Source organism: Mobula birostris, chromosome 8 (assembly GCF_030028105.1).
Source record: "Mobula birostris isolate sMobBir1 chromosome 8, sMobBir1.hap1, whole genome shotgun sequence".
In the NCBI taxonomy this organism is placed as follows: domain Eukaryota; kingdom Metazoa; phylum Chordata; class Chondrichthyes; order Myliobatiformes; family Myliobatidae; genus Mobula; species Mobula birostris.
The window spans coordinates 23,311,864-23,336,953 of NC_092377.1; the positions used below are offsets into that span (position 1 = coordinate 23,311,864).

At 40.2% G+C, this 25,090-nt stretch overlaps 1 protein-coding gene across 6 annotated transcripts in view; it reads right to left on the reverse strand.

Annotated features, from left to right (window-relative positions):
- Nucleotides 1-25,090, reverse strand: part of mtr (5-methyltetrahydrofolate-homocysteine methyltransferase) — an 89,766-nt gene that overhangs the window by 18,838 nt on the left and 45,838 nt on the right. For all 6 annotated transcript variants that reach the window (XR_011886788.1, XR_011886789.1, XR_011886790.1 and 3 more), the window contains 14 exons: nt 24,855-25,034; nt 22,846-22,962; nt 17,971-18,111; nt 15,134-15,223; nt 14,895-15,047; nt 14,640-14,747; nt 13,797-13,897; nt 12,150-12,217; nt 11,147-11,267; nt 6,287-6,368; nt 5,263-5,361; nt 2,359-2,434; nt 1,780-1,935; nt 485-681 (listed from right to left, as the gene is read on the reverse strand). Coding sequence is in view for 3 of the 6 variants with exons in the window: in XM_072264900.1 (XP_072121001.1) it covers nt 485-681; nt 1,780-1,935; nt 2,359-2,434; nt 5,263-5,361; nt 6,287-6,368; nt 11,147-11,267; nt 12,150-12,217; nt 13,797-13,897; nt 14,640-14,747; nt 14,895-15,047; nt 15,134-15,223; nt 17,971-18,111; nt 22,846-22,962; nt 24,855-25,034 (1,689 nt within the window). In the remaining 3 variants the exon portion in view is untranslated. The remainder of the gene's footprint in view (nt 1-484; nt 682-1,779; nt 1,936-2,358; nt 2,435-5,262; nt 5,362-6,286; nt 6,369-11,146; nt 11,268-12,149; nt 12,218-13,796; nt 13,898-14,639; nt 14,748-14,894; nt 15,048-15,133; nt 15,224-17,970; nt 18,112-22,845; nt 22,963-24,854; nt 25,035-25,090) is intronic.

Below are 25,090 nucleotides of genomic sequence, written 5' to 3' on the forward strand. Positions count from 1 at the left end.
TGCACCACTTAATTATTAATAAAGAAAACTATTAAAATGTAACCGGAACCAAATGGCATCCATCCTCAGCAACCAATGCCTAAGCTTAGTGTGAAGTGAGATATGAACAAAAAGCCTCTCCCCACAACTTCCTGTTCAGAAACTGGGATATGACCTGATGAAATATACATAAAAATAAACGAGATCTAAAAACTAACTGTTGTATAGGCAAATAGACACCAGAGTTTGAAAGATTAAAAATTATTAGAAGCTTCAATAGAACATTACCTTCCAAATACAAGCCTAACATTTCAAAGGCAGAGGCCAATTTTTATCTTCTCTGGGTAAACCAGTGACAAAACTGGGTAAGTTCTCAGCTACTGTAGCCCAAATAAGGAATTGCATTTAAATGTACCAGGTCTGTATGCCTTTGTACCAAACGGGGGAAGTGTTTTTAATTGAGAAACTGGAGGAGTTATTTTCAACTGTAACGATAAAGTCATACCTGTTGTCGTAAACCATAAAACTTTGCCACAGGTTCACCTTTGCGAGGGAAATTATCCTCTTTAAACAAGTATATGTCATCCCCAACACTCTGAGCTGGCCAGAACCCAATAATTCCTCTGGCCTTCAACTTCTTCTCTTCAATCAGTTTGTTCATCATATTCTGTGCATCTTGAAAAAGCTTCTTGGCTTCTTCACCTATGGGTTACCAGGTTACATTATAGTTATTGGGTACATTTAAAATGGAGATTGATAGGTTATTGATTAGTAAGCGTGTCAAATGTTACGGGGAGAAGGCAAGAGAATGGAGTTAAGAGGGATAATCAACTATGGTTGAATAGCACAGCAGACTCAATGAGCTGAATGATCCAAGTCTGCTTCCACATCTGAAATTCTATGAGAAGGTTAGAGTTCTGAGGCAGGGTGCAAGTCAGACATCACATTTCCTTATCTGTGTCTGACAGCCTTTGGTCTAATCTTGACAATGCTTGTAATGACCAGTGGATTCAAGAAAATCAAAATAAGAATTAAAAAGAAAAATCACAAAGGTTAAGGCCCTTCTTTGGTTGGGGTTGACCATGATTGTTACATCTTAGCTGTCTACGTGATATGCAAGTCAGGGCAGTACGATATGGAGACCAAGCTGTTGCCCATGCAGTGGGCTCCCCCTCTCCACAGCTGATGAATCCAAAGGAACACCACCAGCGGTGTCACAGGAGTTGCCAGTCTGCAATGACCTCAACACAGGACAGCCTTACGGACCCCAGCTCTGGATTCTTCCTCAGGGTTTACTCCCGAAGCCTACCCCTTGAGTGAGTATAGTCACAAGGCAGTCAAGGTTTGCAATCAGAGTTTTCCTTCTCCTAGATGAGATGCCAACCATGGCTGATGAGCCCCATCTGCATAAAGCTACTGGTTTTAAGGTGCCAGTAACTCGCCTTTGTCCCTTCTCCTGGCAGTAAAAACAGTTCTCCCAGGCTTAGTTGCTAAGCCACATGTGAAGGCCAGGAGCTACAGTTAGCCGTCAGAGGCAATTTGAGATACACATGATTGGGAGCATTTAATAGATAGTGGGAGCTTGTCCCCATTACCAGTCCTGGCTATAACAACTTTGAGTAACCAGACTGAGGTTACTTTTCGTATTATTAACACAGACTGGTATGGCCTTCAAACTGCCCAACTAACAGCCATCCAAACACACCACCACACAACACAATTAAATGTTAAAGAAATATGAAGAATGCAACTTTAATATCAAGTCCTAATTAATTTGAAGAGTCACTAATTGGTACTAACCCACTGTTTTGTCTTTGAAGATTTTAGGAAATCCCCGATTTGGGTACTTTCCTTTCAGTTGCCAAATATCGAAGAAAGGTTTCCAATCAATGTAGCTTGTCAGTCTCTGTAGGTCATACTCATTAAAGGATTGGGTGCCAATGAACATTGGCTTTACTGCAAAAGAACAAAGTGATTATAATTACTTTAAGAGGGCCAACAACTGCAAGATTTATAAAATTTGAATCGCCATATATAACATCTGTTCTCCACCAGTCTCTTATTAACGAACATTCACAAAACACTAGCTGGTACTGTCAAACATATTTATGTAAAACCACCCACACACATATCATCTCAGTAAGAATACACAACATCCTTGTACCCATGTGTTATACACATGAAAGAGCTCTCAGCTAAGCACAACCAGCTGACAAGGGAAGAGTGCAAGAGCATCCACTTTCAAACTTTGGTTTTGGCGATGGGAGGCGTCTGGGAGCAGGAAAGTAGAAAATGAGTTAAGAGACATACTGAACAAAACATTTCTTAGTTTCAGCAGGAATGACCTGTGAGTCATTATGCCCAAATTCTGTTACTGACCTGGTTTAGGACAGGAGAGCCAGTCGATGTGAAATGCTCGCTTCCTGGCTTGCTCTAAAGTTAGGTATTTTCTCTCCTGAAAACGGTTAAGATTCCTGATCAGTAAACAGGCAACCCGTCCACAACACTGACTAAATGAATGCAACTGCATCCTTGGATCAGAATTGTCACTTGTGAGAATGCAAAAATGAAATGAGAGAAAGGAACGGTTGCTTGGTTCGTCAGCTTGCTCTTTCATCAGGCAATGTGTAAGTGTTTTAATTTGGACTCATCCTGAGTTACTTCCAGTCTGAAAGAATTTCTTATAGAGCCATATTGCAGAAACGGGCCCTTCAGTTCACCTCAGATACCCACCTATACTGATCTCATCTACCATCATTAGGTCTGTAGCCTGCTATGTCTTACTGATTTAAGTCCTCATCTAGAAACTCAAATGCTGAGAGTCTTTGCCTCTATCACTTTAGAAACACATAAAACCAACAGCACAATACAATGGTGTGCCAAACATGGACTTACTTAGAAATTACCTCGGGTTACCCATTGCCCTCTATTTCTCTGAGCTCCATGTACCTATCTTGGAGTCACTTAAAAGACCCTATTGTATCCACCTCCACCACCATTGCCTGCAGCCCATTCCACGCACTCACCACTCCCTGCGTAAAAACTTACCCCTGACGTCTCCTCTGTACCTGTTTCCAAGCACCTTAAAACTGTATTCCCTCGTGTTAGCCATTTCAGCCCTGGGAAAAAGCCTCTTCAATGCCTCTCATCATCTTATACACCTCAGTCAGGTTACCTCTCATTCTATGTCGCTCCAAGGAAAAAAGGCCTAGTTCACTCAACCTTCTCATGCAGGAATTCCAAATAACAACCACCCTTGGGGTTAAAAATAAATCTTTCTTGTATCTGTTCTAAACCTCTTACTTCTCATCTTAAACCCATCTCTACTGGTTACAAACACTTCTACTATGGGGGCGGGGGAGAAGTTTAACATTGCCTATCCTATCTGTGCCTCTCCATAAGTGTACCTCTGTAAGATCAACTCACTCCTCTATCAGCCTTCTTCATCCCATGGAAAACAACACACAGGAACCTTGTAAAATGCCTTACAGACTATATCAAATTTATACATATGCTTAGTTGCATCTTCAATATATAAAAAAACCTCATTCAAAGTAGTCAAACAAGATCACCCACCAACAATGCCTTTTAATCTTTTGCCATTGATTTCTATTATCCATGTCATAAGTCTCACTGGAGTTGTAGTGACTTAGCTTATCCTTGCTATCCTTCTTGGAAAAAAAGAAACTACATTTGTTGTCCTCCAGTCTTCTAGAACCTCAGCACTGGCCCCAGTTATCACCACTCTCACTTCTCATAAGTACATCTGATACATCTCATCAGGCCCTGGGGATTTATCCACTGCGACATCTAATGCCTCCCTCTGTAGTTCATTCTGTCAGTGATATCCCCCCTTTTATTCTTAATCTTTGCCCATACAGCATCATTTGAAGAGTATTCCAGATATCCTACTGCATTACTCCAAGGACTGGACTCCTTAATCATTGCAATGCATTATGAAGACAGGATGAGAGAACTCGGCCTTTTTTCCTTGGAGTGACAGAGGGTGAGAGGTAACCTGATAGAGGTGTATAAAATGATGAGAGGCATTGATCTTGTGGATAGTCAGAGGCTTTTTCCCAGGGCTGAAATGGTTGCCACAACAGGACACAGGTTTAAGGTGCTGGGGAGTAGGTACAGAGATATCAGGGGTAGGGAATGGGCTGCCGGCAACGGTGATGGAGACAGATACGATAGGGTCTTTTAAGAGACTTTTGGATAGGTACATGAAGCTTAGAAAAATAGAGGGCTATGGGTAAGCCTAGTAATTTCTAAGGTAGGGACATGTTCAGCACAACTTTGTGAGCCAAAGGGCCTGTATTGTGCTGTAGGTTTTCTATGTTTCAATGCCACTTCCTCTTTCATATCCTCACTCATCACAACTAAAGATTCCATACCGTGGAACAGGAGTTGCCAGCTCTGCACTTCCTTCAACTTTGTCTCCTGATAGCTGCAAGACTGTAAATCAGTATCTCAAGTTACTGGTCAGTTTCCTTTGCATTAACATTGATGCAATCTTGTTCACCCATCCTCTCACATGTCTTTATCTAGCCATGTTGGCTGTACCTACTGCACTGACCCCGCTTTCCTTCTATACTTGATCGTAATCTACTCTGTGACCTATTTGCCTGCCAAATGAGTTTAAAACCTCCCCGGAACACGAGATTGGACCCAATCCAGTGCAGCTGCAACCCATCCTGTTTGTTCACATCCCACCAACCCCAGAAAAGAGTGCAATGATCCAAAAATCTAAAGCCTTCCCCTCCAATATTCATTTAGTCACACATTATTCTGATTTATCTTCACACTCCTATTCTCAGCAGCCATTGGCACCAGAAGTAACCCAGAGATTACTCCTTTACAGGTTTTGCTTGTTAACCTACTAACAGAACCCCATCCCTTTGTATACCTACGTAATGACACTGCTGCCCCGTTCAGAATACACTGCGGCTACACTGTGACATCTGACTCCGGCATCAGTGTTTGGGGCGGGGTGGGGGGTGAGGAAGTGCCACAGACCAATTGAGAATCTCCTTGACAACCACAGCAATGTCTGTCTGCTCCCCCTACAATGAGGAATATTCCACGCTCTCATTAATCTACTTTTCTCCCCATCTAAAATTTTAATTCATATACCCTAACACCTATACTATCCAATCGGAACAGTTTTCTTTCTCAGAAAACACTCTTCACTCCTCCCCTTTATCCTCCCCTTTCAGAGATGCAGTTGCCAGCTGTCCTTAAGTATCTAATTAAATTTCATTCAATATTCTTAATACTGACCATTAAATACTCATAATAATTATGTCGAATCTCTTCATATTCTTCAGTTACTTCCTCAAAGTAGTCATCTTTGAGGTCATCGTCTAGCAGTTGAGAGCACTATAATAAAAAAAACAGTATAATGAGATCCACGAGCTAAAACTTATTGAACTATGAAGTTTAGTGAAGAACAGAAGTTACACAAATTCTATGACAATTAAACCATTTTAAAATAAAGGTGAATTCCAAATATTTCTACCCAGGCTCTTTGTTTTGGACACCAGAGGATAAAAGAAATTGTTTCTGTAACCTTTGTGTTTAAGAAAGCAATGACTAAGGGGACTCCAATGACTCAAGAAGCTCCATCTCCACTTTCCCAGGGCCATCAGCGTTTAACTATAATGCTAAAACAATTAGATGCTATTTCAAAATGGTCAGGGCCAGGACATGATAATACACATGTTGAGTCTGGTCAGAATTTTTTGAGGCCATCCACTTTGGAAATGTTACTAAGTCACAGAAGGTGGCCATTCAACCAATCAGCTCCATGCCAGTTCCCAACAAAGCAATACCATGCCTTGATACCAACTCTTCCATTCTCCCCTACAGCCCTGCGCATATTGTCTCCCATATACCCATCAACTTCCCCTTTGACCCTTTTGCCACTTACCCACACTAATGGGTAATTTTACAGCAGCCAATTATCTACCAATACAACCATGGAATTATGGGAAGATAAAATTGGTCTGCTTAGTACTTTAACAATGATGGATAAAATCATCAGTTTGCCAGGATCCTGATTGAAGTGCAAATTCCCTTACAAGAATGCATGTTCTTGTATATCTTTGATTTGACAAGTTTGTGAACTTGCACAGAAACTGGTAATCATGTAGAGTTATAAGAGTAGCCATTCCCTCAATATATTGCAAAAAGGAATGGTGACAATAAAAACTTGAAATGAACAACATAACAAAAAACAAGGAATAAAATCTCTACATTATCAGGTACAAGACAGATGCAAGGACAAGCTGATAAGAAGACTTACCACAACAACACTTCTAGAAGCATCTAGAACATGAATTGCTGGTGCATTGTACTTTGGTGCAATTTTGACAGCTGTGTGTGTTCTGGAAAAAGGTATAGCAATTTAGGTTTAATTAAATGTGAACCAGATCGAGTGATAGCAAACTAAGACATTTATTCATTATGATAAAGAAGCAAGAACCAAAGTTACACAGATCAGGAAGATTCTATACAACTTTTTAAAGAAATGACAGAAAAGGTGGTGGCATTATGAATAATAAGCAAGGTTGTTTGAGACTACAGTAAGGTATAGATCAGAAGGGAAGTCGGGCAGAGCCCTGGCAGATGAAATTTAATCTCAGCAAGTGAGAGGTAATGCATTTTGGACTGTTACTTATTGGTAGGGCACTAAAGCATACTGACGAAGTAAGGAATTTTAGGGTTCAAGATCCCCGAAAATTGCAACACAGGTAGACAGGAAGGTGAAGAAGTATAGCATGCTTGCCTTTACAGGACAGGGTGCAGAATGAAAAACTGAAGATTTTTTTTCTGTCTGGCACAGGGCACCAAATTAAAATTAGCCACTCAGTTTAGAAATTCTGGAATTTTAGAAAACATTTGTTACGCCACATTGGCATATTGTGTTCAGTTCTGGTTGCCCTACTAAAAGAAAGATGTGATTGTGCAGAGGAAATATTACCTTGGATATCACCTTGATTGGAGTGCTTTTGTTATGAGGTGAGATAGGCTGGCCATGTTTTCCCAGGAGCAAACAAGACTCTATTAATGCTTCTAAGAAGCACAAATAGAGGAGATACAATCTCTTTTCCCCATGGTAATGGTATCAAAAACAAGAGGGCATGGGACTAAGACAAGAGGAAGGAGTTTTAAAGGGGATCTGAGAGGAAAGTTGTTACAGGAAGTGGTTAGTATATAGAACTCCACAACAGAAGAGGAGGTGAAGTCAGAAACAATTGTTACGTGTATGAATTGTTTAGACAAACACATCCATCTAAGGCACTGAAGAACATGGACTTAAAGCATTCTAATGGGCTTAGTGTACATGAGCAAAACAGTTAGCATTGTAATGGTGGGCCGAAGGGCCAATTTTGTACTGTAAAATTGTATATTGGAACAAAATATAGAGGTTGCAGAGACAGTTCAGAGACTGTTGTTGACTGACACAGAAAAAATAATGAACAGCAGTATCTAAAAGGCAGCCATAAATCATCACTCATTTCTCAATTGCAGCAACATTGCACAAGCACATGAAAGAAATCACCTCATGACAAACACTTTACAGAGCTGTGTTAAAAACTACTCTTGAATTTTATCAAATGTGAAGTAATAGCATCTTTAACTTATTTATATATACAACATGTCTGTTCTTTATGGACTTTAATCCCACCTTAAAGTGAATGTGAACATGTCAGACAAGTTCACTGTAAGAATAATTATTCTTAGCTCTTTTGAAGAATTTAAATTTGTCATTCAATTTACCAAGTTCCTCTATTTTAACTCTCTCCCAGAGTTGTATGTGAAAGGGACAAACAGATTTTCCCTCAGATTATTAGGATATCACTAGGTATGAGGTGTATTGTCCTCCCTAAGCTGTTTTTACCTCGTCATTATTAAGTATTTTACAAATATTACAAAACAATGAATGCCTATGAATTTTTTTTTTAAGGCAAGTACAGTAAATCTGGAGCCAAATGACTCATGCATAAGGTGCTAAGCTGTCACTCCAATGCTACATAATGGACATGCCAAATTTGGAATAAGGTGTTACATTCAGACCATCAGGTGGACATATTGTCACACGTATACTGAGGAATGTGAGGGGAAATCCACATCTTTTTCTTCCTTGTTGCTGAAAAGACACATATACCAGTGCTGTAAAGAATACAGATTGAAATGATAATGTAAAACCAAAATAGTCCACTCTGAATCTTTGGCATGAGGATGTCTAACAAAGAAAATCTGGATGAAATGCTGCACCACCTAACAGAGACACATATCAGCTGGTTAAAGTTCTCATGTACCAGTCAATGACCATGAGGTCCAGGGTACACTTAAAAGTTATTAAGAAGCAGTTCTTTACACAGGATGATGAAACTAACTCTTAGATTATGTGTTGAAGTTTATAGGAAATGCACTGAGGAGCTGACATAGTAAGATGACATCTTAAGATCCTCAGCAAGCAATGAAACTGCAAGACAACTTGTTTCAAAGTTCCCTCTATCCCTCAGTAAGTTTGTGAAGAAAGTTGCAACTCTGATAACAAGAAGAATGAAATATTTATCAGCTGTAATATAAAATTTGTTTAGTCTGAGTTGCAGACTGGTATGATAAACCTGAAAGGGAAAATGATGAATCCATGTTCTGACTAGTTAATTAGACAGAGCATAGAACAGTGGAGCCCACAACATTATACCAAACTAATTAAATTAGTAATCAACTGCCCAACTAATCCCTTCTGCCTACACAATGTCCATATCATTCTATTTTCCACACTCAAATGCTTACCTAGCAGCCTCTTGAATACCACTATTATACTTGCCTCGTCCACCACCCCTGGCAGCACATTCCAGGCTCCCATCACACATCACAGAAAACTTGTCCCACACAGTGCTTGGTGATGAAACATATCAACTCCTGCCTGAGAAGTGACTTGCATCCAGTCCAGTTTGCTTATCATCACAAAAGGTCCAAGCAGATCCCACTTCATTGGTTCTTCACTCAACCCTGGAACATCTGGACAGTGAAGATGCATACACAAGGATGCTCTTGATTGACTACAGCCCAGCATTCAATTCTATCATCCCCTCAAACTAGTCAATAAGTTTCAAGACCTTGGCCTCAGTACCTACTTGTGCAACTGGATCCTCAACTTCCTCACTTGCAGACTTCAGTCGGTTGTGATTGGCTGCAACACCTCCTCCACAACCACCGTCAGCACAAGGCTGTGTACTTGGTCCCCTGCTCTATTCACTTTACACTTATGGCTATGTAGGATGAGCTTAGCTCCAATACCATATTTAAGTTCGCTGACAACAACGTCATTGGCTGAATCAAAGGTGATGACGAAACAGCATAGAAGAGGGAGACTGAAAATCTGGCTGAGTGGTGCCACAACAACACCTACCACTTAGTATCAGCAAAACCAAGGAGTTGATTATTGACTATAGGAGGAGGAAATCGGAGGTCCATGAGCCAGAGGGGTCAGAGGTTGAGGGGGTCAGAAACTTTAAATTCCTCAGTGTTATCATTTCAGGGGATCTTTCCTGGGTCCCACAGGTAAGTGCCATTACTAAGAATGAATGGAAGCCTACTTTTTTAGAAGTTTGTGAAGATTTGGCATGTCATCTATAACTCTGGCAAACTTCTATAGATATGTGGTGGACAGAATATTGACTGGTTGCATAACAGCCTGGTATGGAAACACCAAAGCCCTTGAACGGAAAAGCCTACAAAGTGTAGTGGATACAGCCCAGTCCATCACAGGTAAAGCCCTCCCTACCACTGAACATATCTACATGGAGCACTGTCGCAGGAAAGCAGCATCCATCATCAGGGACATCCTGTCACCCAGCTTCTCGTTGGAGCCTCAGGACTCACACCACCAGGTTCAGGAACAGTTATTACCCTTCAACCATCAGGCTCTTAAACGTGTGGACAACTTCAGTCGCTCCATCACTGAACTGTTCCCACAACCACTTTCAAGGACTCGTCATCTGATGTTCTTGATATTTATTGCTTTTTTTATTTTTGTGTTTGCACAGTTTGTTGTCTCTTGCTCATTGGTATTTCTCCATCTTGATGGGTGCAGCCTTTTATTGATTCCATTGTGTTTACTATGACTGCACACAAAAAAATGAATCTCATCGATGCATTTGGTGACATATATGTACTTTGATAATAAATTTACTTTGAGCATTTCCTTTGAATCTATCCCCTCTCACCTTAAATGCATGTCCTCTGGCACTAGTTCAACCTTGGAAAAAAAACTACCGGCTCTCTATCTATGCCTCTGATAATCTTAGAAGCTTTTATCAGATCTCCCCCTCAGCTTCCACCACTCCAAAGAAAACAACCCAAGTTTATCCCACCTGCCCTGTACTCCAAGTAGCATTCTGGTAAATCTTTTATGCAGCCTTGAATTGAATGAATGAATTGAATTGACTTTATTTCTTACATTCTTCACATACGTGAGGAGCAAAAATCTTTGTGTTACATCTCTATCTAAATGTGCCATGTGCAATCATAGTAATTTATAATAAATAAAACAGTCAATGTAATATAGAGTACACTCAAATCAGTGTGAGTTCATCAGTCTGATGGCCTGGTGGAAGAAGCTGTCCTGGAGCCTGTTGGTCCTGGCTTTTATGCTGTCGTACTGCTTCCTGGATGGTAGCAACGGGAATAGATTGTGGTTGGGATGACTTGGGTCCCCAGTGATCCTATGGGCCCTTTTCACACACCTGTCCTTATAAATGTCCTGGATCATGGGAAGGTCACAACTACAGATGCGCTGGGCTGTCTGCACCACTCTCTACAGAGTCCTGCGATTGAGGGACGTACAGTTCCCAGACCAGGCAACGATGCAACCAGTCAGGATACTCTCAATTGTCCCCCTGCAGAAAGTTCTTAGGAACTTTCAAAGCACCGACATCTTTCCTTATAATGGGACAACCAGAACTGAATATTTTACAGTACACTGTAAATATATAGTACCATAATACCACAGAATACGATAGAGAAATGAATAAATATGAATAAACTGTACTCAGGCTTCCTGCCGGAAACAGGTTGGAAGCCCGAGAGGATTTTATTCATCACATACGGCAGGAAAGCATAAATCCTTTTTAAACTAAATACTTACTTTGAGGTTGTTGCTCCACCTATTAGCAAAGGCATTTTCAAACCTATCCGTTCCATTTCCTTAGCAACGTGTATCATTTCATCCAAAGATGGTGTGATAAGACCAGACAGGCCAATAATGTCTGCCGAAAAGAAAATACATTCAGAATTCTACTCTAAAAATTAAAATTACAATATCAAATGGCTGAACTCCATGGACGGTCCAGAGCCCCGCTTCGAAAGGAAGTGGTTTGGGCATGGGGCTAGCCACCCCATCCTGTAAATCCCAGTGCTACAGATGCCAACAGAACTCCAAAAATCTCAAGGACTTTGGCCAGCTGCTGTTCGTGGCTTATGGGATGATGGGCTTAAGAAAGTAAGGTCAATGTTGTGTATTAAAATCTTAATCTCAATCATAGCTGTAGAAAAGCAGGTGAATATCATGGAATGACAGAAAAAAAACAGTTCTAAAGCTATTTTTAAAAACTGATTGAGTGAACATTTCTAAAATTGATATTTATGTTTAAAAATATACTGGTGGCAATTTAGTCCTGCACACTTGCAAGAATACTGTTGAATGCTCTTAGGTAAACTTCAGGATTATCTTTCTTGCCTGGTGCACACTGTGCCCAGAACAGAGGAAACAAAAATACAGGAAAACAAGCAACACAAATAATTCTTTGAAAAATTTCCATGTATCAGTAACTGTGCATAACTACTGGTCTTCATCTCTTAGAGCCAAGATGCTAATGTAAACAGGAGGGTTGCATACACAGAATGCTGGAGGAACTCAGCGGGTCAGGTAGCATCTATCTACATCAACAGTTTATTCATTTCCATAGATTCTGCCTGACCTGCTGAGTTCCTCCAGCACTTTTTGAGTTACTCTGCATTTCCAGCGTCTCTTGTATTTAGCAGTCCTGATGCAGGGCCTTGACCTTCAACATCGATGATTCCTTTCCTTTCCTCCACTAATGCTGCTACAGTACCTGCAGTCTCTTTTGTCTTCATACTAATATATTTACCTGCTTTATTGTCGATAGCAGTTTGGAGTATTTTATCACATGGAGTCATAACACCCAAGTCAATTACTCTGAAATTAAAATAAAAATATGAAAATTAATTCAAAGATTTAGTGAGCTGTAGAATCCATGTTCAACTTTAGGGAGTGAGGTTTACAGATTTTTGGAGAATACAAACATCACTGGCAAAGCCAAGGTTTATTGCCCACTCTACTTGCCCTCAAGGAGCAGATAACAAGTCACCTATCTGAACTGTTAATAGTATCTGAACTGTTAATAGTCATTCTGCTGAAAATATTATCATAATGCTGTTGGGTTCCAAGTTCCAGCAATAATGGACGGCAAAACAGCGTGTGGACCAGAGGAAAACCTACAATGACTTGGTGATGTCTTATTCTTCTTCTTCTGCCCACACCTTTCCTGGTAGCAGAGATTGCACCCCAACGCAGAACTGATACCAGAACTATGGACTCACTTTCAGGGACTAAACAACTCATGTACTTGATGTTTATTGCTTATTTATTTTGTTTTTTTTCCCTCTTTTTTTGTATCTGCACAGTTTGTTGTCTTTAGCACATTGGTTCTTTGTCTGTTTTCATTGTGTGTAGTTTTGTGTTTCTTTGTATTTGCTATGAATGCCTGCAAGAAAATTAATGGTGATATATATGTACTTTGATAATAAATTTACTTTGAACTTTGAATTTTATTTTGCATATAGCGTAAACAAGGAAGGAGGGAAGAATAAATGTTTTGCTACTTAATTGTACCTTTGGAACATGGAAAGCAGCTCAGAGAACGCTAAATAGATTATTACCTGGAATTGGTAAGTTGTCTGAAGAGAGAAGTTTAGACAGGCCAGGGTTGTATCCACTGGAATTGAGAAAAGTGAGAGACGGCTCAATTGAAGGATATGTTACTCATGGTATTGGTGTTAAGAGAAGAATGAGAGAATGTGAGAGAATCTAGTACTGGAGTCACGGATTAAAATTGAGAGAACACCCAACTAATGCAAAGAGGTGATTCATTTTTTCCTTCTCAGAGATCTGGGAATCTTCAAACTGCAGTGGCAGCAGTCTTTGGATGTTTTAAGGCAGTGATCGGTAGGTTCCTAATAAGCAAGGGAAAGGTTACCAGGGTGAGGCAGAGATGCGGAGTTGAGGTTATAATCAGATCAGCCATGATATAAATGAATGTTAAAACATGTCCAAGAGAATGTGTGGCCTACACCTGCTCCCAAGTCATGTATTACTGTTTGTGGGCAGGGTGTGAGAAACACATAGGTTATTTGGTCCTAAGTGATGTCCAGTAAATGATGATTTCTCCAATGATATTTGATGTGAACATCACTTGCCACTTCACAGTCCTTGACTGAATGTTGCTGAGGTCTTGCATGGGCTCAATTGCCTTTTCAGAACTGAATATCGGTGGACATTCCTTATGTTGCTTCTCTGAAAGGAATGTCACTGATGAAGCAATCAGAGATTGGACCGAGCATATTCATATAGCAATGTCCTGAAGCTGAGATGATTGCTCTCTGAAGTCAGAACCATATTCCTTTGAAAACGGCATGACTTTAAAGCAACCAAAATGAGCACAAAAGGAGGAAACACAAGAAGAGTGTGTTGCTGAATAGGACAATATGAAATTTACCTGAAGTTGTTGCAGCACAGCACCACGCTAACAATATTCTTGCCAATGTCATGAACGTCCCCCTTGACAGTGGCTAACACAATGGTCCCTTGGTATGGGCTCTGCAAAATGATACAACTCTTCGATGGACTGCATTTAAATCAAAGACTAGAATGCTTAAGGTTGCTTTAGTTATTTACTAAAGTTATTATAATATATGCAAAATTAATTCAAAGAAATACACTCACTATTCCTCTTTTGCAATATTATATAGTATTTCTTATTGCAACTTAGAGCAAGTTTTATGTTTTGCGTTGTACTGCTGCCACAAAAGAACAAACTTCATGACATGTTAGTATAATAAACCTGATACTATCTACAATGTTCCCACAGAGAAGTTGTCAGAATTGTTAAAGATACAAAGCATAGGTTAAAGATTTTATTTTACAGGCTTGTTAAATTAACACAAGTAGTAAAACAAAATATGTGATGTTACTGATGAATAATGATATGCTTTAAAAGTGACTTACACTTTTCTTAAACATCATAGAGCATATTACCTCCTGTCAATTATTTTAAATTTTAATTAGAGATGTTACATGGGTACTTGAGAGATAGAGGGAATCCAGACAAAATAATGTACTCTCTACCTCAAAAGCCATCTCTGATAGGGATTTGAAAGTTTTTTTTTTAAATCAGCCTGATGTTTCAGTCATAAAATAGTCACAGAATTTTATGACAAAGTCCAAAGAAAAAACTGTAGCAGTTCAAGACGATAATTCATCATTATCTGCTGAAGGCACAAATTGCTGGCGTTACCTAAACACAAGTATCCTAACCCCAGTTACAGAACTGATAACTTACAACTTCTTCAGAGTGTCCCGTCTCCATCAACACTTTCTCTTTCTCCTGCTCCATGAAAGGGATGAGGTAATTGACAGCTTTCTTCATCACACGAGCAGATTTAATGACCTGACGGCGTAAAATTTACAAAACATTGAATAAAAATCTGCAACACAATAGCTTTCAGACTTGGGGTTCAATCAAAATACTCTCTTATCTGTTTTTAATAAATACATTTTACCACTTCATAAAGGGATAAAATTTATCCAGTTTTACCTGTGGAAGAAACATCTTTCCTGCTCCAAACAACTCCCCCACCATTTTCATGCCATTCATCAGAGGTCCTTCGATTATATGCAGGGGCCTGGGGTACTTGTGCTGATTGGCTCTTGCTTCTGCTGTATCTTCGATTACATACATTTCTATACCCTAAAGGGTAATGACAGAACTTCAACTCATGCAGCAAACACAAGCAGAAAAGAGACTGCAGAGGGAATACAAAGTCAATTGCTTACCTTAACAAGAGCATATTCAAGACGTTCCTCAACAGTACCATTCCTCCATTCATCAGTGGTTACCACGACTTTTCCACTTTCCGCATGATTCTAAAATAATCAAAGAACCATGTCAATGAACAAAAGTAAAGTTCTTTTTTGGATATGCTTATGATTATTATATTGTGTTAAATAAAACTTAACATGCCACATGGCAAAGTTAAGGAATATTTTTCATTAATTCAAAAGGCAGAAAATGTCTTAGATTATTTTTTTTCAGTTGGGAAAATGGTAACTCCAGTGTGATTTACATTGGGTGAGCAGCTTCAGATTACTGGGTGTCAACATCTTGGAGGCTCTATCCCGAGCCCAACACATTAATGCCATCACAAAGAAGGCATGCGAGCAGCTCTACTTTGTTAGGAGTTTGAGGAGATTCTTACAAATTCCTGTAGGTTTACAGTGGAGAGCAGTCTGACTGGCTGCATCACAGCCTGTATGCAGTCTCCACTGCAGAGGACTATACTCAGTCAGAGCCATCTTGAGCACAACCATCCCCATTACTAAAGACATGCTGAAGAGTCGGTGCCTCTCCAAGGCTGCATTCATCACCAGGCACCCTCACCATCTGGGTCAAGCCCTCTTTTCACTACTAGCAGGAGATTCACACCGAACAATTCGGCTTCTTCCCCTCTGCCATCAGATGTCTAAATGGTTCATGAGCCGCATTATTCCCTCTTATTGCACTATATACTTTTGAAATTTATAGTATTTAATGTCTGCATTGTTCTGCAAGTTTCATGTTATCTAAGTCATTAATAAGTCTGATTCTGATATACCTTGTTGATCAGCACTAGAATGCAAATTTGTTTCACTGTTGTCATGAAATTTATGGAAAATAATGTCTTCTTTTCATTATGCAATCAAAGGAACAACTGGGTATCCTAGAAAGATGCTCCTTTATTATAATTCCAGTAACTGAGTACACACTGGCTTTCAGTTGTCCTTGATATCAGAATGTTGTCATCAAATGGAAGATTACAATGTGGAAAATGAACAGAGTTCAATGAATACTTTAGCGATGGGTAAAAAACTAGGATTTTAAATCTTTAAAAAAAAAATTCAAGTTTAGAAGTTTGCTAAGAACAAATTACCATAGGATATTAACTCATTTCAAAGTCACTCATGCTAAGCCGATAACTTGCAATCCTTTCAAACTCTTAGTGGCAGGTTGGTTATGGTTATAAGTATTATATATATATTGATGAATAATAGTGCAAAAAATAGAGAGCAACAAAAAAAAATGCTGAGATAGTGTACATGAATAGAATGGCAGAGACCTATCAAATGAATGTGCTGATAACTCAAACTTACTTATCACAGCTTTGAATTTCAATTTCTAATCCCCATATCTGAAGTTTTCATGACTGTATATCCCCCATTACTGCATCTTCCTCCAGCTCTTTCGACATCCAAGAAATAAACCTTACTGCACCCATTATATATCTCTTGCATGCAGATTTATTCCCGACTGCCACTGAGATTGGCTACACCTTCAGCAGCTGGTCCCAAATTTAAATTCCCTTCCTAAGCCTCTCCCCTCTCCTTTAATTGCCTCTTTAAGTAACGTACTGTGGAGACCATCTAACTGGCTACATCAAAATCTAGTATGGGGGGGGGGTCGGGGACAGCCAGGGCACAGGATCAGAAAAGGCTACAGGAAGTTGTGAACTCAGCTCCGTCACAGACACTAGCCTCCCCAGCATCCATAACAACTTCAAGGAGCAATGCCTCAAAAAAATGCAGCAACCATCATAAAGGACCCCCATCAGCCACTCTCTCTACCCAAGACTATGTGGCTAGGCACAGCTCCAACAGCATCCATAAATTTGCCAACGACACAACTACTATTGACAAAATTTCAGATGGTGGCAAGGAGGCGTACAGGAGTGAGACAGATCAGCTGGAGGAGTGGTGTCGTAACAACAATCTTGCGCTCAATGTCAGTAAGACCAAGAAATTGATTATGGACTTCAGGAAGTTGAGAGGGAACACACACTAGTCCTCATTGAGTGATCAACTATGGAAAGAATAAACAGTTTCAAGTTCCTGAGTGTCAACATCTGAAGATCTATCCTAGGCCTAACATACTGATGCAATTACAAAGAATGCATGACAGTGGCCATATTTTGTTAGGAGTTTGAGGAGATTGGGTATGTCATCAAAGACACTCACAAATTTCTACAGATATATGGTGGAGAGCATTCTAACTAGCTGCATCACCATCTGGTATGGGGGAGGTACTGCACAGGATTGAAAAAAGCTGAAGAGAGTTATAAACTAAGTCAACTCCATCATGGGTACTAGCCTCCATTGTCTCCAAGACATCTTCAAGGAGCGATGCCTCAAAAATGTGGTGTCCATTATTAAGGACCTCCAGCCACCCAGGGAATGTTCCTGTTCTCATTGCTACCATCAGGAAGGAGGTTCAGGAGCCTAAAAGGCACACACTCAACAATTCAGGAACAGCTTCTTCCCATCTACCGTCCGATTTCTGAATGGACATTGACCACATGAACACTACCTCACTACTTTTTTTCATTTTTAATTTTTGCACTACTTATTTAACTATTTAATATATATCTGCATACTGTAATTCAGTTTTTTTTCTCTCAATTATTATGTCTTGATGCAGCAAAGACAAGAAATTGCACAACATATGCTGGTGATATTTAACCTGATTCTGAAATCAAACTATGTATCACAATTAGTGATTCCTTGGAAGATAAAGCACACAAAGGTTGCCAGCATCACTCAGGACTTTTATTTTCCCATAAAATATCAGTTCTTGACCTTACCTGTGCATAATGGAGCAATTTCTCAGTAGCATCAGGGTCCTTGTTCCAGATCAAATTCTCACATAACTCTAGAAGTTCTTTGTCTATATCATCATGAACAGGCAGATTCCCTGCATTCACAATTCCCATATCCATCCCTGCCTAAGAAAAGACTTATTACAACATTGCGGTAGATGAAAAGTGAGAGATTGTTGTGACAAAAATGCAAGTCGCCTTGTACATAAATTACCATCCCTTCAATAAGAGATCAGGCACTGAATTTACATTAATCACAGGTATATTTACAATTAAACTCAAACTCCAACCTGTTGTGAAGTCATACAATACAAAAACAGATCCTTTGCTCCACCATGCCTGTGCTGACGGTCATTTATCCACCACCACTAAATGATTAACCAGCAGGTAGTCCATAGCTTTCTCTGCCTTAGTGATTCAAGTGCCCATTTAGATACCTCTTCCATGTTGTAAGAGTGCCTGCTGACACCACTGCCTGGGTAAATATTTCCCCATCTCAAATATCTCTAAAATTCTCCCCTCACCCTAAAGGTACAGAATGTTCTCTAGCTTTTGAGACTTTTTATGCAGAAAGGTTTACCACTCAGCAAAGGTTTGACTCAAACATTTTCTGAGTTCCTCCAGCATGCTTTTTTTTGTACCGGATTCCAGCATCTGCAGTCTCTTCCGTTTTCCATCATCTACCTTGTTGTTGCCCCTCTTCATTTTGCATACATTTATAAGGCCCTCGCCACCCCCCCCCCCACACTGTCCATCACTCCCAGGAAAACAAAGCAAGCTATCCCGTCTTTTGTTTTTTATTATTATTATTATCATCTTATATGCCCCATTCCAAGCAACATCCTAGTAAGTCAGCTCTGCAGCCTCTCCAGTGCAACATGTCCTTGCTATGGCTTTGTGGCAGTGCTCCAGTTGAGTCACAACTGGTGAAAAGTCCCTAAACTACTTTAATACAGTTATTAGTCATAGAATCACAGAGAATCACAAAAACCATCCTGATTGTTTTGCCCATCTACAGTAATCCCATTTGCTCAAACTAAGTCTGTATCATTCCATGCCTTCCTTATTTTAGTGCCTGTGTAAATGCTTCTTAAATGTAGTGACTGTATTTAACGAGTTCCGGATATTGACCACACTCTGTGAAAAATATTTTATTTTTATTTTGAGATGCATCACAGTACAGGCCCTTCCGGCCCAACGAGGCTGCACTGCACAATTACACCCATGTGACCGATTAATCTATTAATGTGCATGTCTTTGAAATGTGGGAGGAAACCAGAGTGCCCGGAGAAAACCTACACTGTCATAGGGAGAACATACGAACTCCTAACAGACAGCAGCGAAATTGAACCACGTGGCTGTGACAGTAAGAGCATTACACGAACTGCTATGCTATTGTGCTGCCCCTAAATTCTCTTTAAAATCATAGTTGGGAGCTTAACAACCAAAGATACACCTTGTATCGAAAGGACGGGCAGGGACGCAGAGGAGATGGGGTGTTTCTATTGATAAGGAATGAAATCAAATCCTTAGAAAGAAGTGACATATAATTGAAAGATACAGAATCCTTGTGTGTAGAGTTAAGAAACTGCAAGGGTAAAAAGACCCTGATAGAAGTTATATACAGGTCTCCAAACAGTCGTCAGGATGTGGGATATAAACGTCCACAGGAAATAGAAAAGGCATGTAATAAGGGGAATGTTACGATAGTTATGGGGGGTGGGGGCGGGTTTCAATATGCAGGTAGATTGGGAAAATAGGTAGGTGCTGGATCCTAAAACAGGAAATTTGTCAAATGTCTATGAGATGGCTTTTTAGAGCAGCTTGTGGTTGAGCTCTTAGCAGGCAGCGATCATAATATGATAGAATTCACCATGCAGTTTGAGAGAGGAGCTGGCCAAAGTTGGGTGAAAGGGGACACTCATCCAGATGGCAGCAGAATCGCAGGGGCTAGTTTCTAGGGGCAATTCAAAAAGGCACAAGATATACATCCCAAAGACAGCAGGGAAGCAAAAGAGACATCAATATAGCACAGGAAAAAATAGCACAAAGTTAGAGGATTGGGAGCATTTAAAAAACAACAGAAGGCAACTAGAAAATCCATAAGGAAAGAAATGATGAAATATGAAAGTGAGCAAGGCAATAATATCAAACAAGATACCAAAATTTTTTTCAGCTATATAAAGAATAAAAGAGAGGAGAGAGTGTATTATTAGACTGCTGGAAAATGGTACTGGAGAGATTGTAATAAGGGACAAAGTAATGGCAGATGAACTTAGTAAGCATTGTGGAAGACACCAGTAATATGCTCGAAATTCAAGAGGAACAGGAGCAGAAGTGAATGTACTTGCTTCTACTAAGGAGACGGAGCTTGGGAAGCTGAAAAGTCTGAAAGTAGATAAGTCACCTGGACCAGATGGTGTACACCCCATAGTTCTGAAAGAGGTGCAGGCATCAGCAATGATCTTTCAAGAATCATATACCAGACCTTGGTCAGACCCCACTTGGAGTAATGTGTTCAGTTCTGGTTATCTCACTACAGGAAGGATATGGATACTATAGAAAGGTTTCAGAGGAGATTTATAAGGATGTTGCCTGGAATGGAGAGAGTGCCTTGTGAGAATAGGTTGAGTATACTTGGCCTTTTCTCCCTGGAGTGATAGAGGATGAGAGGTGTCCTGATAGAGGTGTATAGGATAATGACAGGTATTGATTGTGAGAATAGCCAGAGGCTTTTACCCAGGGCTGAAATGGCTAACACGAGGGGGCACAGTTTTAAGATGCTTGGAAGTAGGTACAGAGGGGATGTCAGGGATAATAGTTTTTCCACACTGAGTGGTGAGTCATAGAATGCACTGCTGGCAACAGTGGTGGAGGTGGATGCAATAGGGTCTTTTAAGAGACTCTTGGATAGGTACATGAAACTTAGAAAAATAGAGGGCAGTGTGATAGGAAAATTCCAGGCAGTTTCTAGCACAGGTTACATGATTGGCACAATATGGTGGGCCGAAGAGCCTGTAATGTGCTGTAGATTTCTATGTTCTATGTTCTAATCACTGGATTCTGGAATGGTTCCAGAGGACTGAAAAATTGCAAATGTCTACTCCACTCTTCAGGAAGGGAGGGAGGCAGAAGAAAGGAAATTATAGGCCAGTTAGCCTGACTCAGTAGTTGGAAAGATGTTGGAGTCCATTATTAAGGATGAAGTTTCAGGGGGTACTTGGAGGTGCATGATGAAGTAGGCCAAAGACAGCATTGTTTCCCTAAGGGGAAATCTTGCCTGACAAATCTATTGTAATTCTGAGGAACTGACAATCAGGATAGTCAAAGAAGAGTCAGTGGATGTTGCTTACTTGGATTTTCAGAAGGCCTTTGACAAGGTGCCAGACATGAGGCTGCTTAACAAAATAAGAACCCATCATATTACAGGAAAGATAACTGGCATGGATAGAAGATTGGCTGACTGGCAGAAGGCCAAGAGTCAGAATAAAGGGGTCTATTCTGGTTGGCTGCAGTTGCCTAGTGCTCCACAGGGGTTGGTGTTGAGATGGCTTTTTTTCACGCTATGTCGACGATTTGGATGATGAAATTGATGGCTTTGTGGCCAGGTTTGCAGACAGTACAAAGAGAGATGGAGGGGTACTATGTTGAAGAAGCAGGGAGTCTGCAGAAGGATTTGGACAGATTGGGAGAATGACCAAAGAAGTGGCAGATGGAATATAGTCTACGGAAGTGTATGGTGTATGGAAATGCACTTCAGTGGAAGGAATAAAGGCACAGGGTGTTTCCTAAATGGGGAGAATATTCAAAATTCAGAGTGCAAAGGGACTTTGTGCAGGATTCCCTCATGGGTGCCCAACCTAGGATCCATAGGCCCCTTGGTTAATGGTAAGGGTCCATGGCATAAAAAAGGTTGGGAACCCCTGCTCTAAAGGTTAACTTGCAGGTTGAGGTGGTGCTAAGGAAGGCACATTCGATGTTTGCATTCCATTCAAGAAGCATAAGAATATAAGAGCAAGGATGTGAAGCAAAGGCTTTATAAGTCATTGATCAGACTGCACTTGGAGTATTGTGAGCAGTTTTAGGCCCCTTATCTCAGAAAATATATGCTTGCATTGGAGAGAGTCCAGAGGAAGTTCATGAAAATGATTCCTGGAATGAAAGAGTTAATGTATGATGACCGTTTATTGACTCTGGGCCGTACTCACTGGAATTTAGAAGAACGAAGGGGGATCTCTTTGAAACCTATAGACTACTGAAAGGCCTACATAGAGTGAATGTGGAGAGGTTGGTTCCTGTGGTGGGGTGAGTCCAGGACCAGAGGGCACAGAACAGAGAAACATCAATTTAGAACAGATGAGGAATTTCTTTAGCCAGAGGGTGGTGAATCTATGGAATTCACTGCCACGGAAGCTGTGGAGGCCAAGTCATAGCATATATTTAAAGCACAGGTTGAAAGGTTCTTGATTAGTCAGAGCATCAAAGGTCATGGGGAGAAGACAGGTTGAGAAGGATAATAAATCAGCCATGATGAAATGGTGGAGCAGACTGGATGGGCCGAGAGATCTAATTCTGCTCCGTCTTATGGTTTAAAATCCTCTCACCTTAAACCTATGCCCTTTTGGTTTTGACACATCACTATGGAATAAAGAGTAGAAAGACAGAATCTACCTTTGCTCCTTATAATTTTATATACATCTATCCAATCACCCCTCCGCCTCCTCTGCTCCGGGTAAAACAAACCCAGCCTATCCAATCTCTCCCCGAACTAACGTTCTTTAATCCAGGCAGCTTCCTGGTGAAACTTCTCTGCACACTGATGAGCTGAAAGAGTATCCAAAAACATTACACATGTTGTACCTTGATGGCGTGGTAAAGGAACGCACTGTGCATGGCTCCTCGGATTGCCTCCATTCCACGAAACGCGAAGGACAAATTCGAAAGACCTCCACTTACTTTGACTCCAGGTAGCGTTCCCTTTAGACAAATAAAAAAGCATACAAGTAAATCAATATAAAAGACAATGAATAGAATCGCAGGAGAAAGTGATCAGATCGATTATTACAGAAGGAATGATATATGATGAGCACTTTTAATTCATTTTGGCTCTTAATTACAGATTGAGAAATATAAGGCATTGACGAGACAAAATGGATTGTATAATACCATGCAATATACTCATCAAAAGCCTAAAAATGGGGGGGAAAAAAAACAACAGAATTAAACTTTAAGGACGTATAACCAGTGGCATACTGGAAACAGACACCAAGTCAAAGTAACACAAAAGTTGCAAGCTCATATTGAATATGTTAATTATTGACATTAACTACAGACTTTACAATCTCATAAAAGACTATAGTATTATTTTGGAATGACTCATTTGGGTTCAAGTAAGACTTTCCTTTATCAGTGCTCACACATAACTTACAACAAAGAGCACCACCAAACATTATGCAGTATGTTAAAGACAGTGGTACATTAGTTGCACTTCCTGCTCCAAAGGCTTCATGGCCTCTATTTTACACAGATTAACACACCTTTGTCTGATTTGAATACATGTGCAGCCAAGTCAGTGAAATGTTCCAGTTGGCATGTAGCGTAGTGGTTCAAACAACACTTTACAGTATCAGTGGCCGGGGTTCAATTCCTGCCGTTGCTTGTAAGGAGTTTGTAAGTTCTCCCTGTGACCGCAAGATTTTCCTCCGGGAGCTCTAATTTTCCCCCACACCTCCAAAGACGTACCAGTTGGTAGGTTAATTCGTCATTGTAAACTGTCCAGTGATTAGGCTAGGTTAAATCGGGGGATTGCTGGGAGGTGCGGTTAGAAGGGCTGGAAGAGCCTATTCTGCACTGTATCTCAGTAAATAAAACCAACAAATAAATAAGTAAATTGAACAGGCAGTGTTATGACAAGGAGTGGTATACTGTGCTACTTTTAACTCTGCTGCTGAACTACAAACATCTCGAAATATTCAGATTTCTAATCTGTCAAGGAAATTCCTTTTTATAATTTTTATTAAATGTGAAATTGCAAGATTTTTAAAATCAATACATTTTGCTCACAAATACTGATTTGTTTCAAATTTCAAACAGAAATTTGTTTCAAAACTTGTCAGGTTGAATTGTCCAGATTAGGTGTTTCCCTATTAATTATTTTGTATTGTACATGTATTGATTTTCTGAGAAATCAGATTTCCGATCACATCATATGAAAAGCAGCGTAACACCCTGGGAAAGGATTCACTGCTAATATAATAGTCTTTATGTTTGGGTTATGGTTAGAGATGACGGGTGCTTTGGAATGTGAGCCGTCCAATGAAGGGAGTGTGTTTTCGTGTTGTGTGCCTGACACTGAGGTGATCTGGGTCCTTTGATCAGCAGAAGATGAAGAGAAGATGGTAGAAAGCAGAGGTTGTCAGCACCAGAAAGGAGTGGACTTGGAGTTGGGCTGGGTGACGATGAAGCCCTGGGAAATCAATGGAACAGCGGGGAAAGGGAAACCGTGAGCTCCAACTTGTGCACACTGGACTGCTTCAATGAAACGGGCCCTTTTCATTTTGATTTTCTCTTCTAACCCTTGAGTCAACTTCAGAATTATAAAGCTAAATCGTTTAATTGCATATAGTGTACTGTCTGTTATTTCATAGCACTTATTTGTAACAGGGGAACAAATCATGCAACTTCCACACAAACAGGAGGCTTTGCACCGGAATCTCTCATGTTTGGCGGGGCCAGGGATTGTCTTCCCTAGACTAACGCAGCCAGCAGAACCTGAGGGTTACCGGAGCAAGTCATCATTTGTCTCCTTCCGCACCACCCAGTTCCTCACTGATGATTTTAGAGGGATATATTCTCATATGTGGACTTACCTTTATAATTGAAGTAGCTCTGATAAAGTTTGCAGCATAGAGATGATGCTCGTCCATCCCAGTTCCAATAGTGAGTATATTTGGATCAAATACTATATCACTGGGGTTGAATCGGACTTTGTTCACAAGCAAGTAATAGGCTCTTGTGCATATTGCCACTTTGGAATCAACATCAGTAGCCTGAACAAGACAGAACATGTTTTAAAATTTGCAAGTACATTCCAATAGTTGTTTAA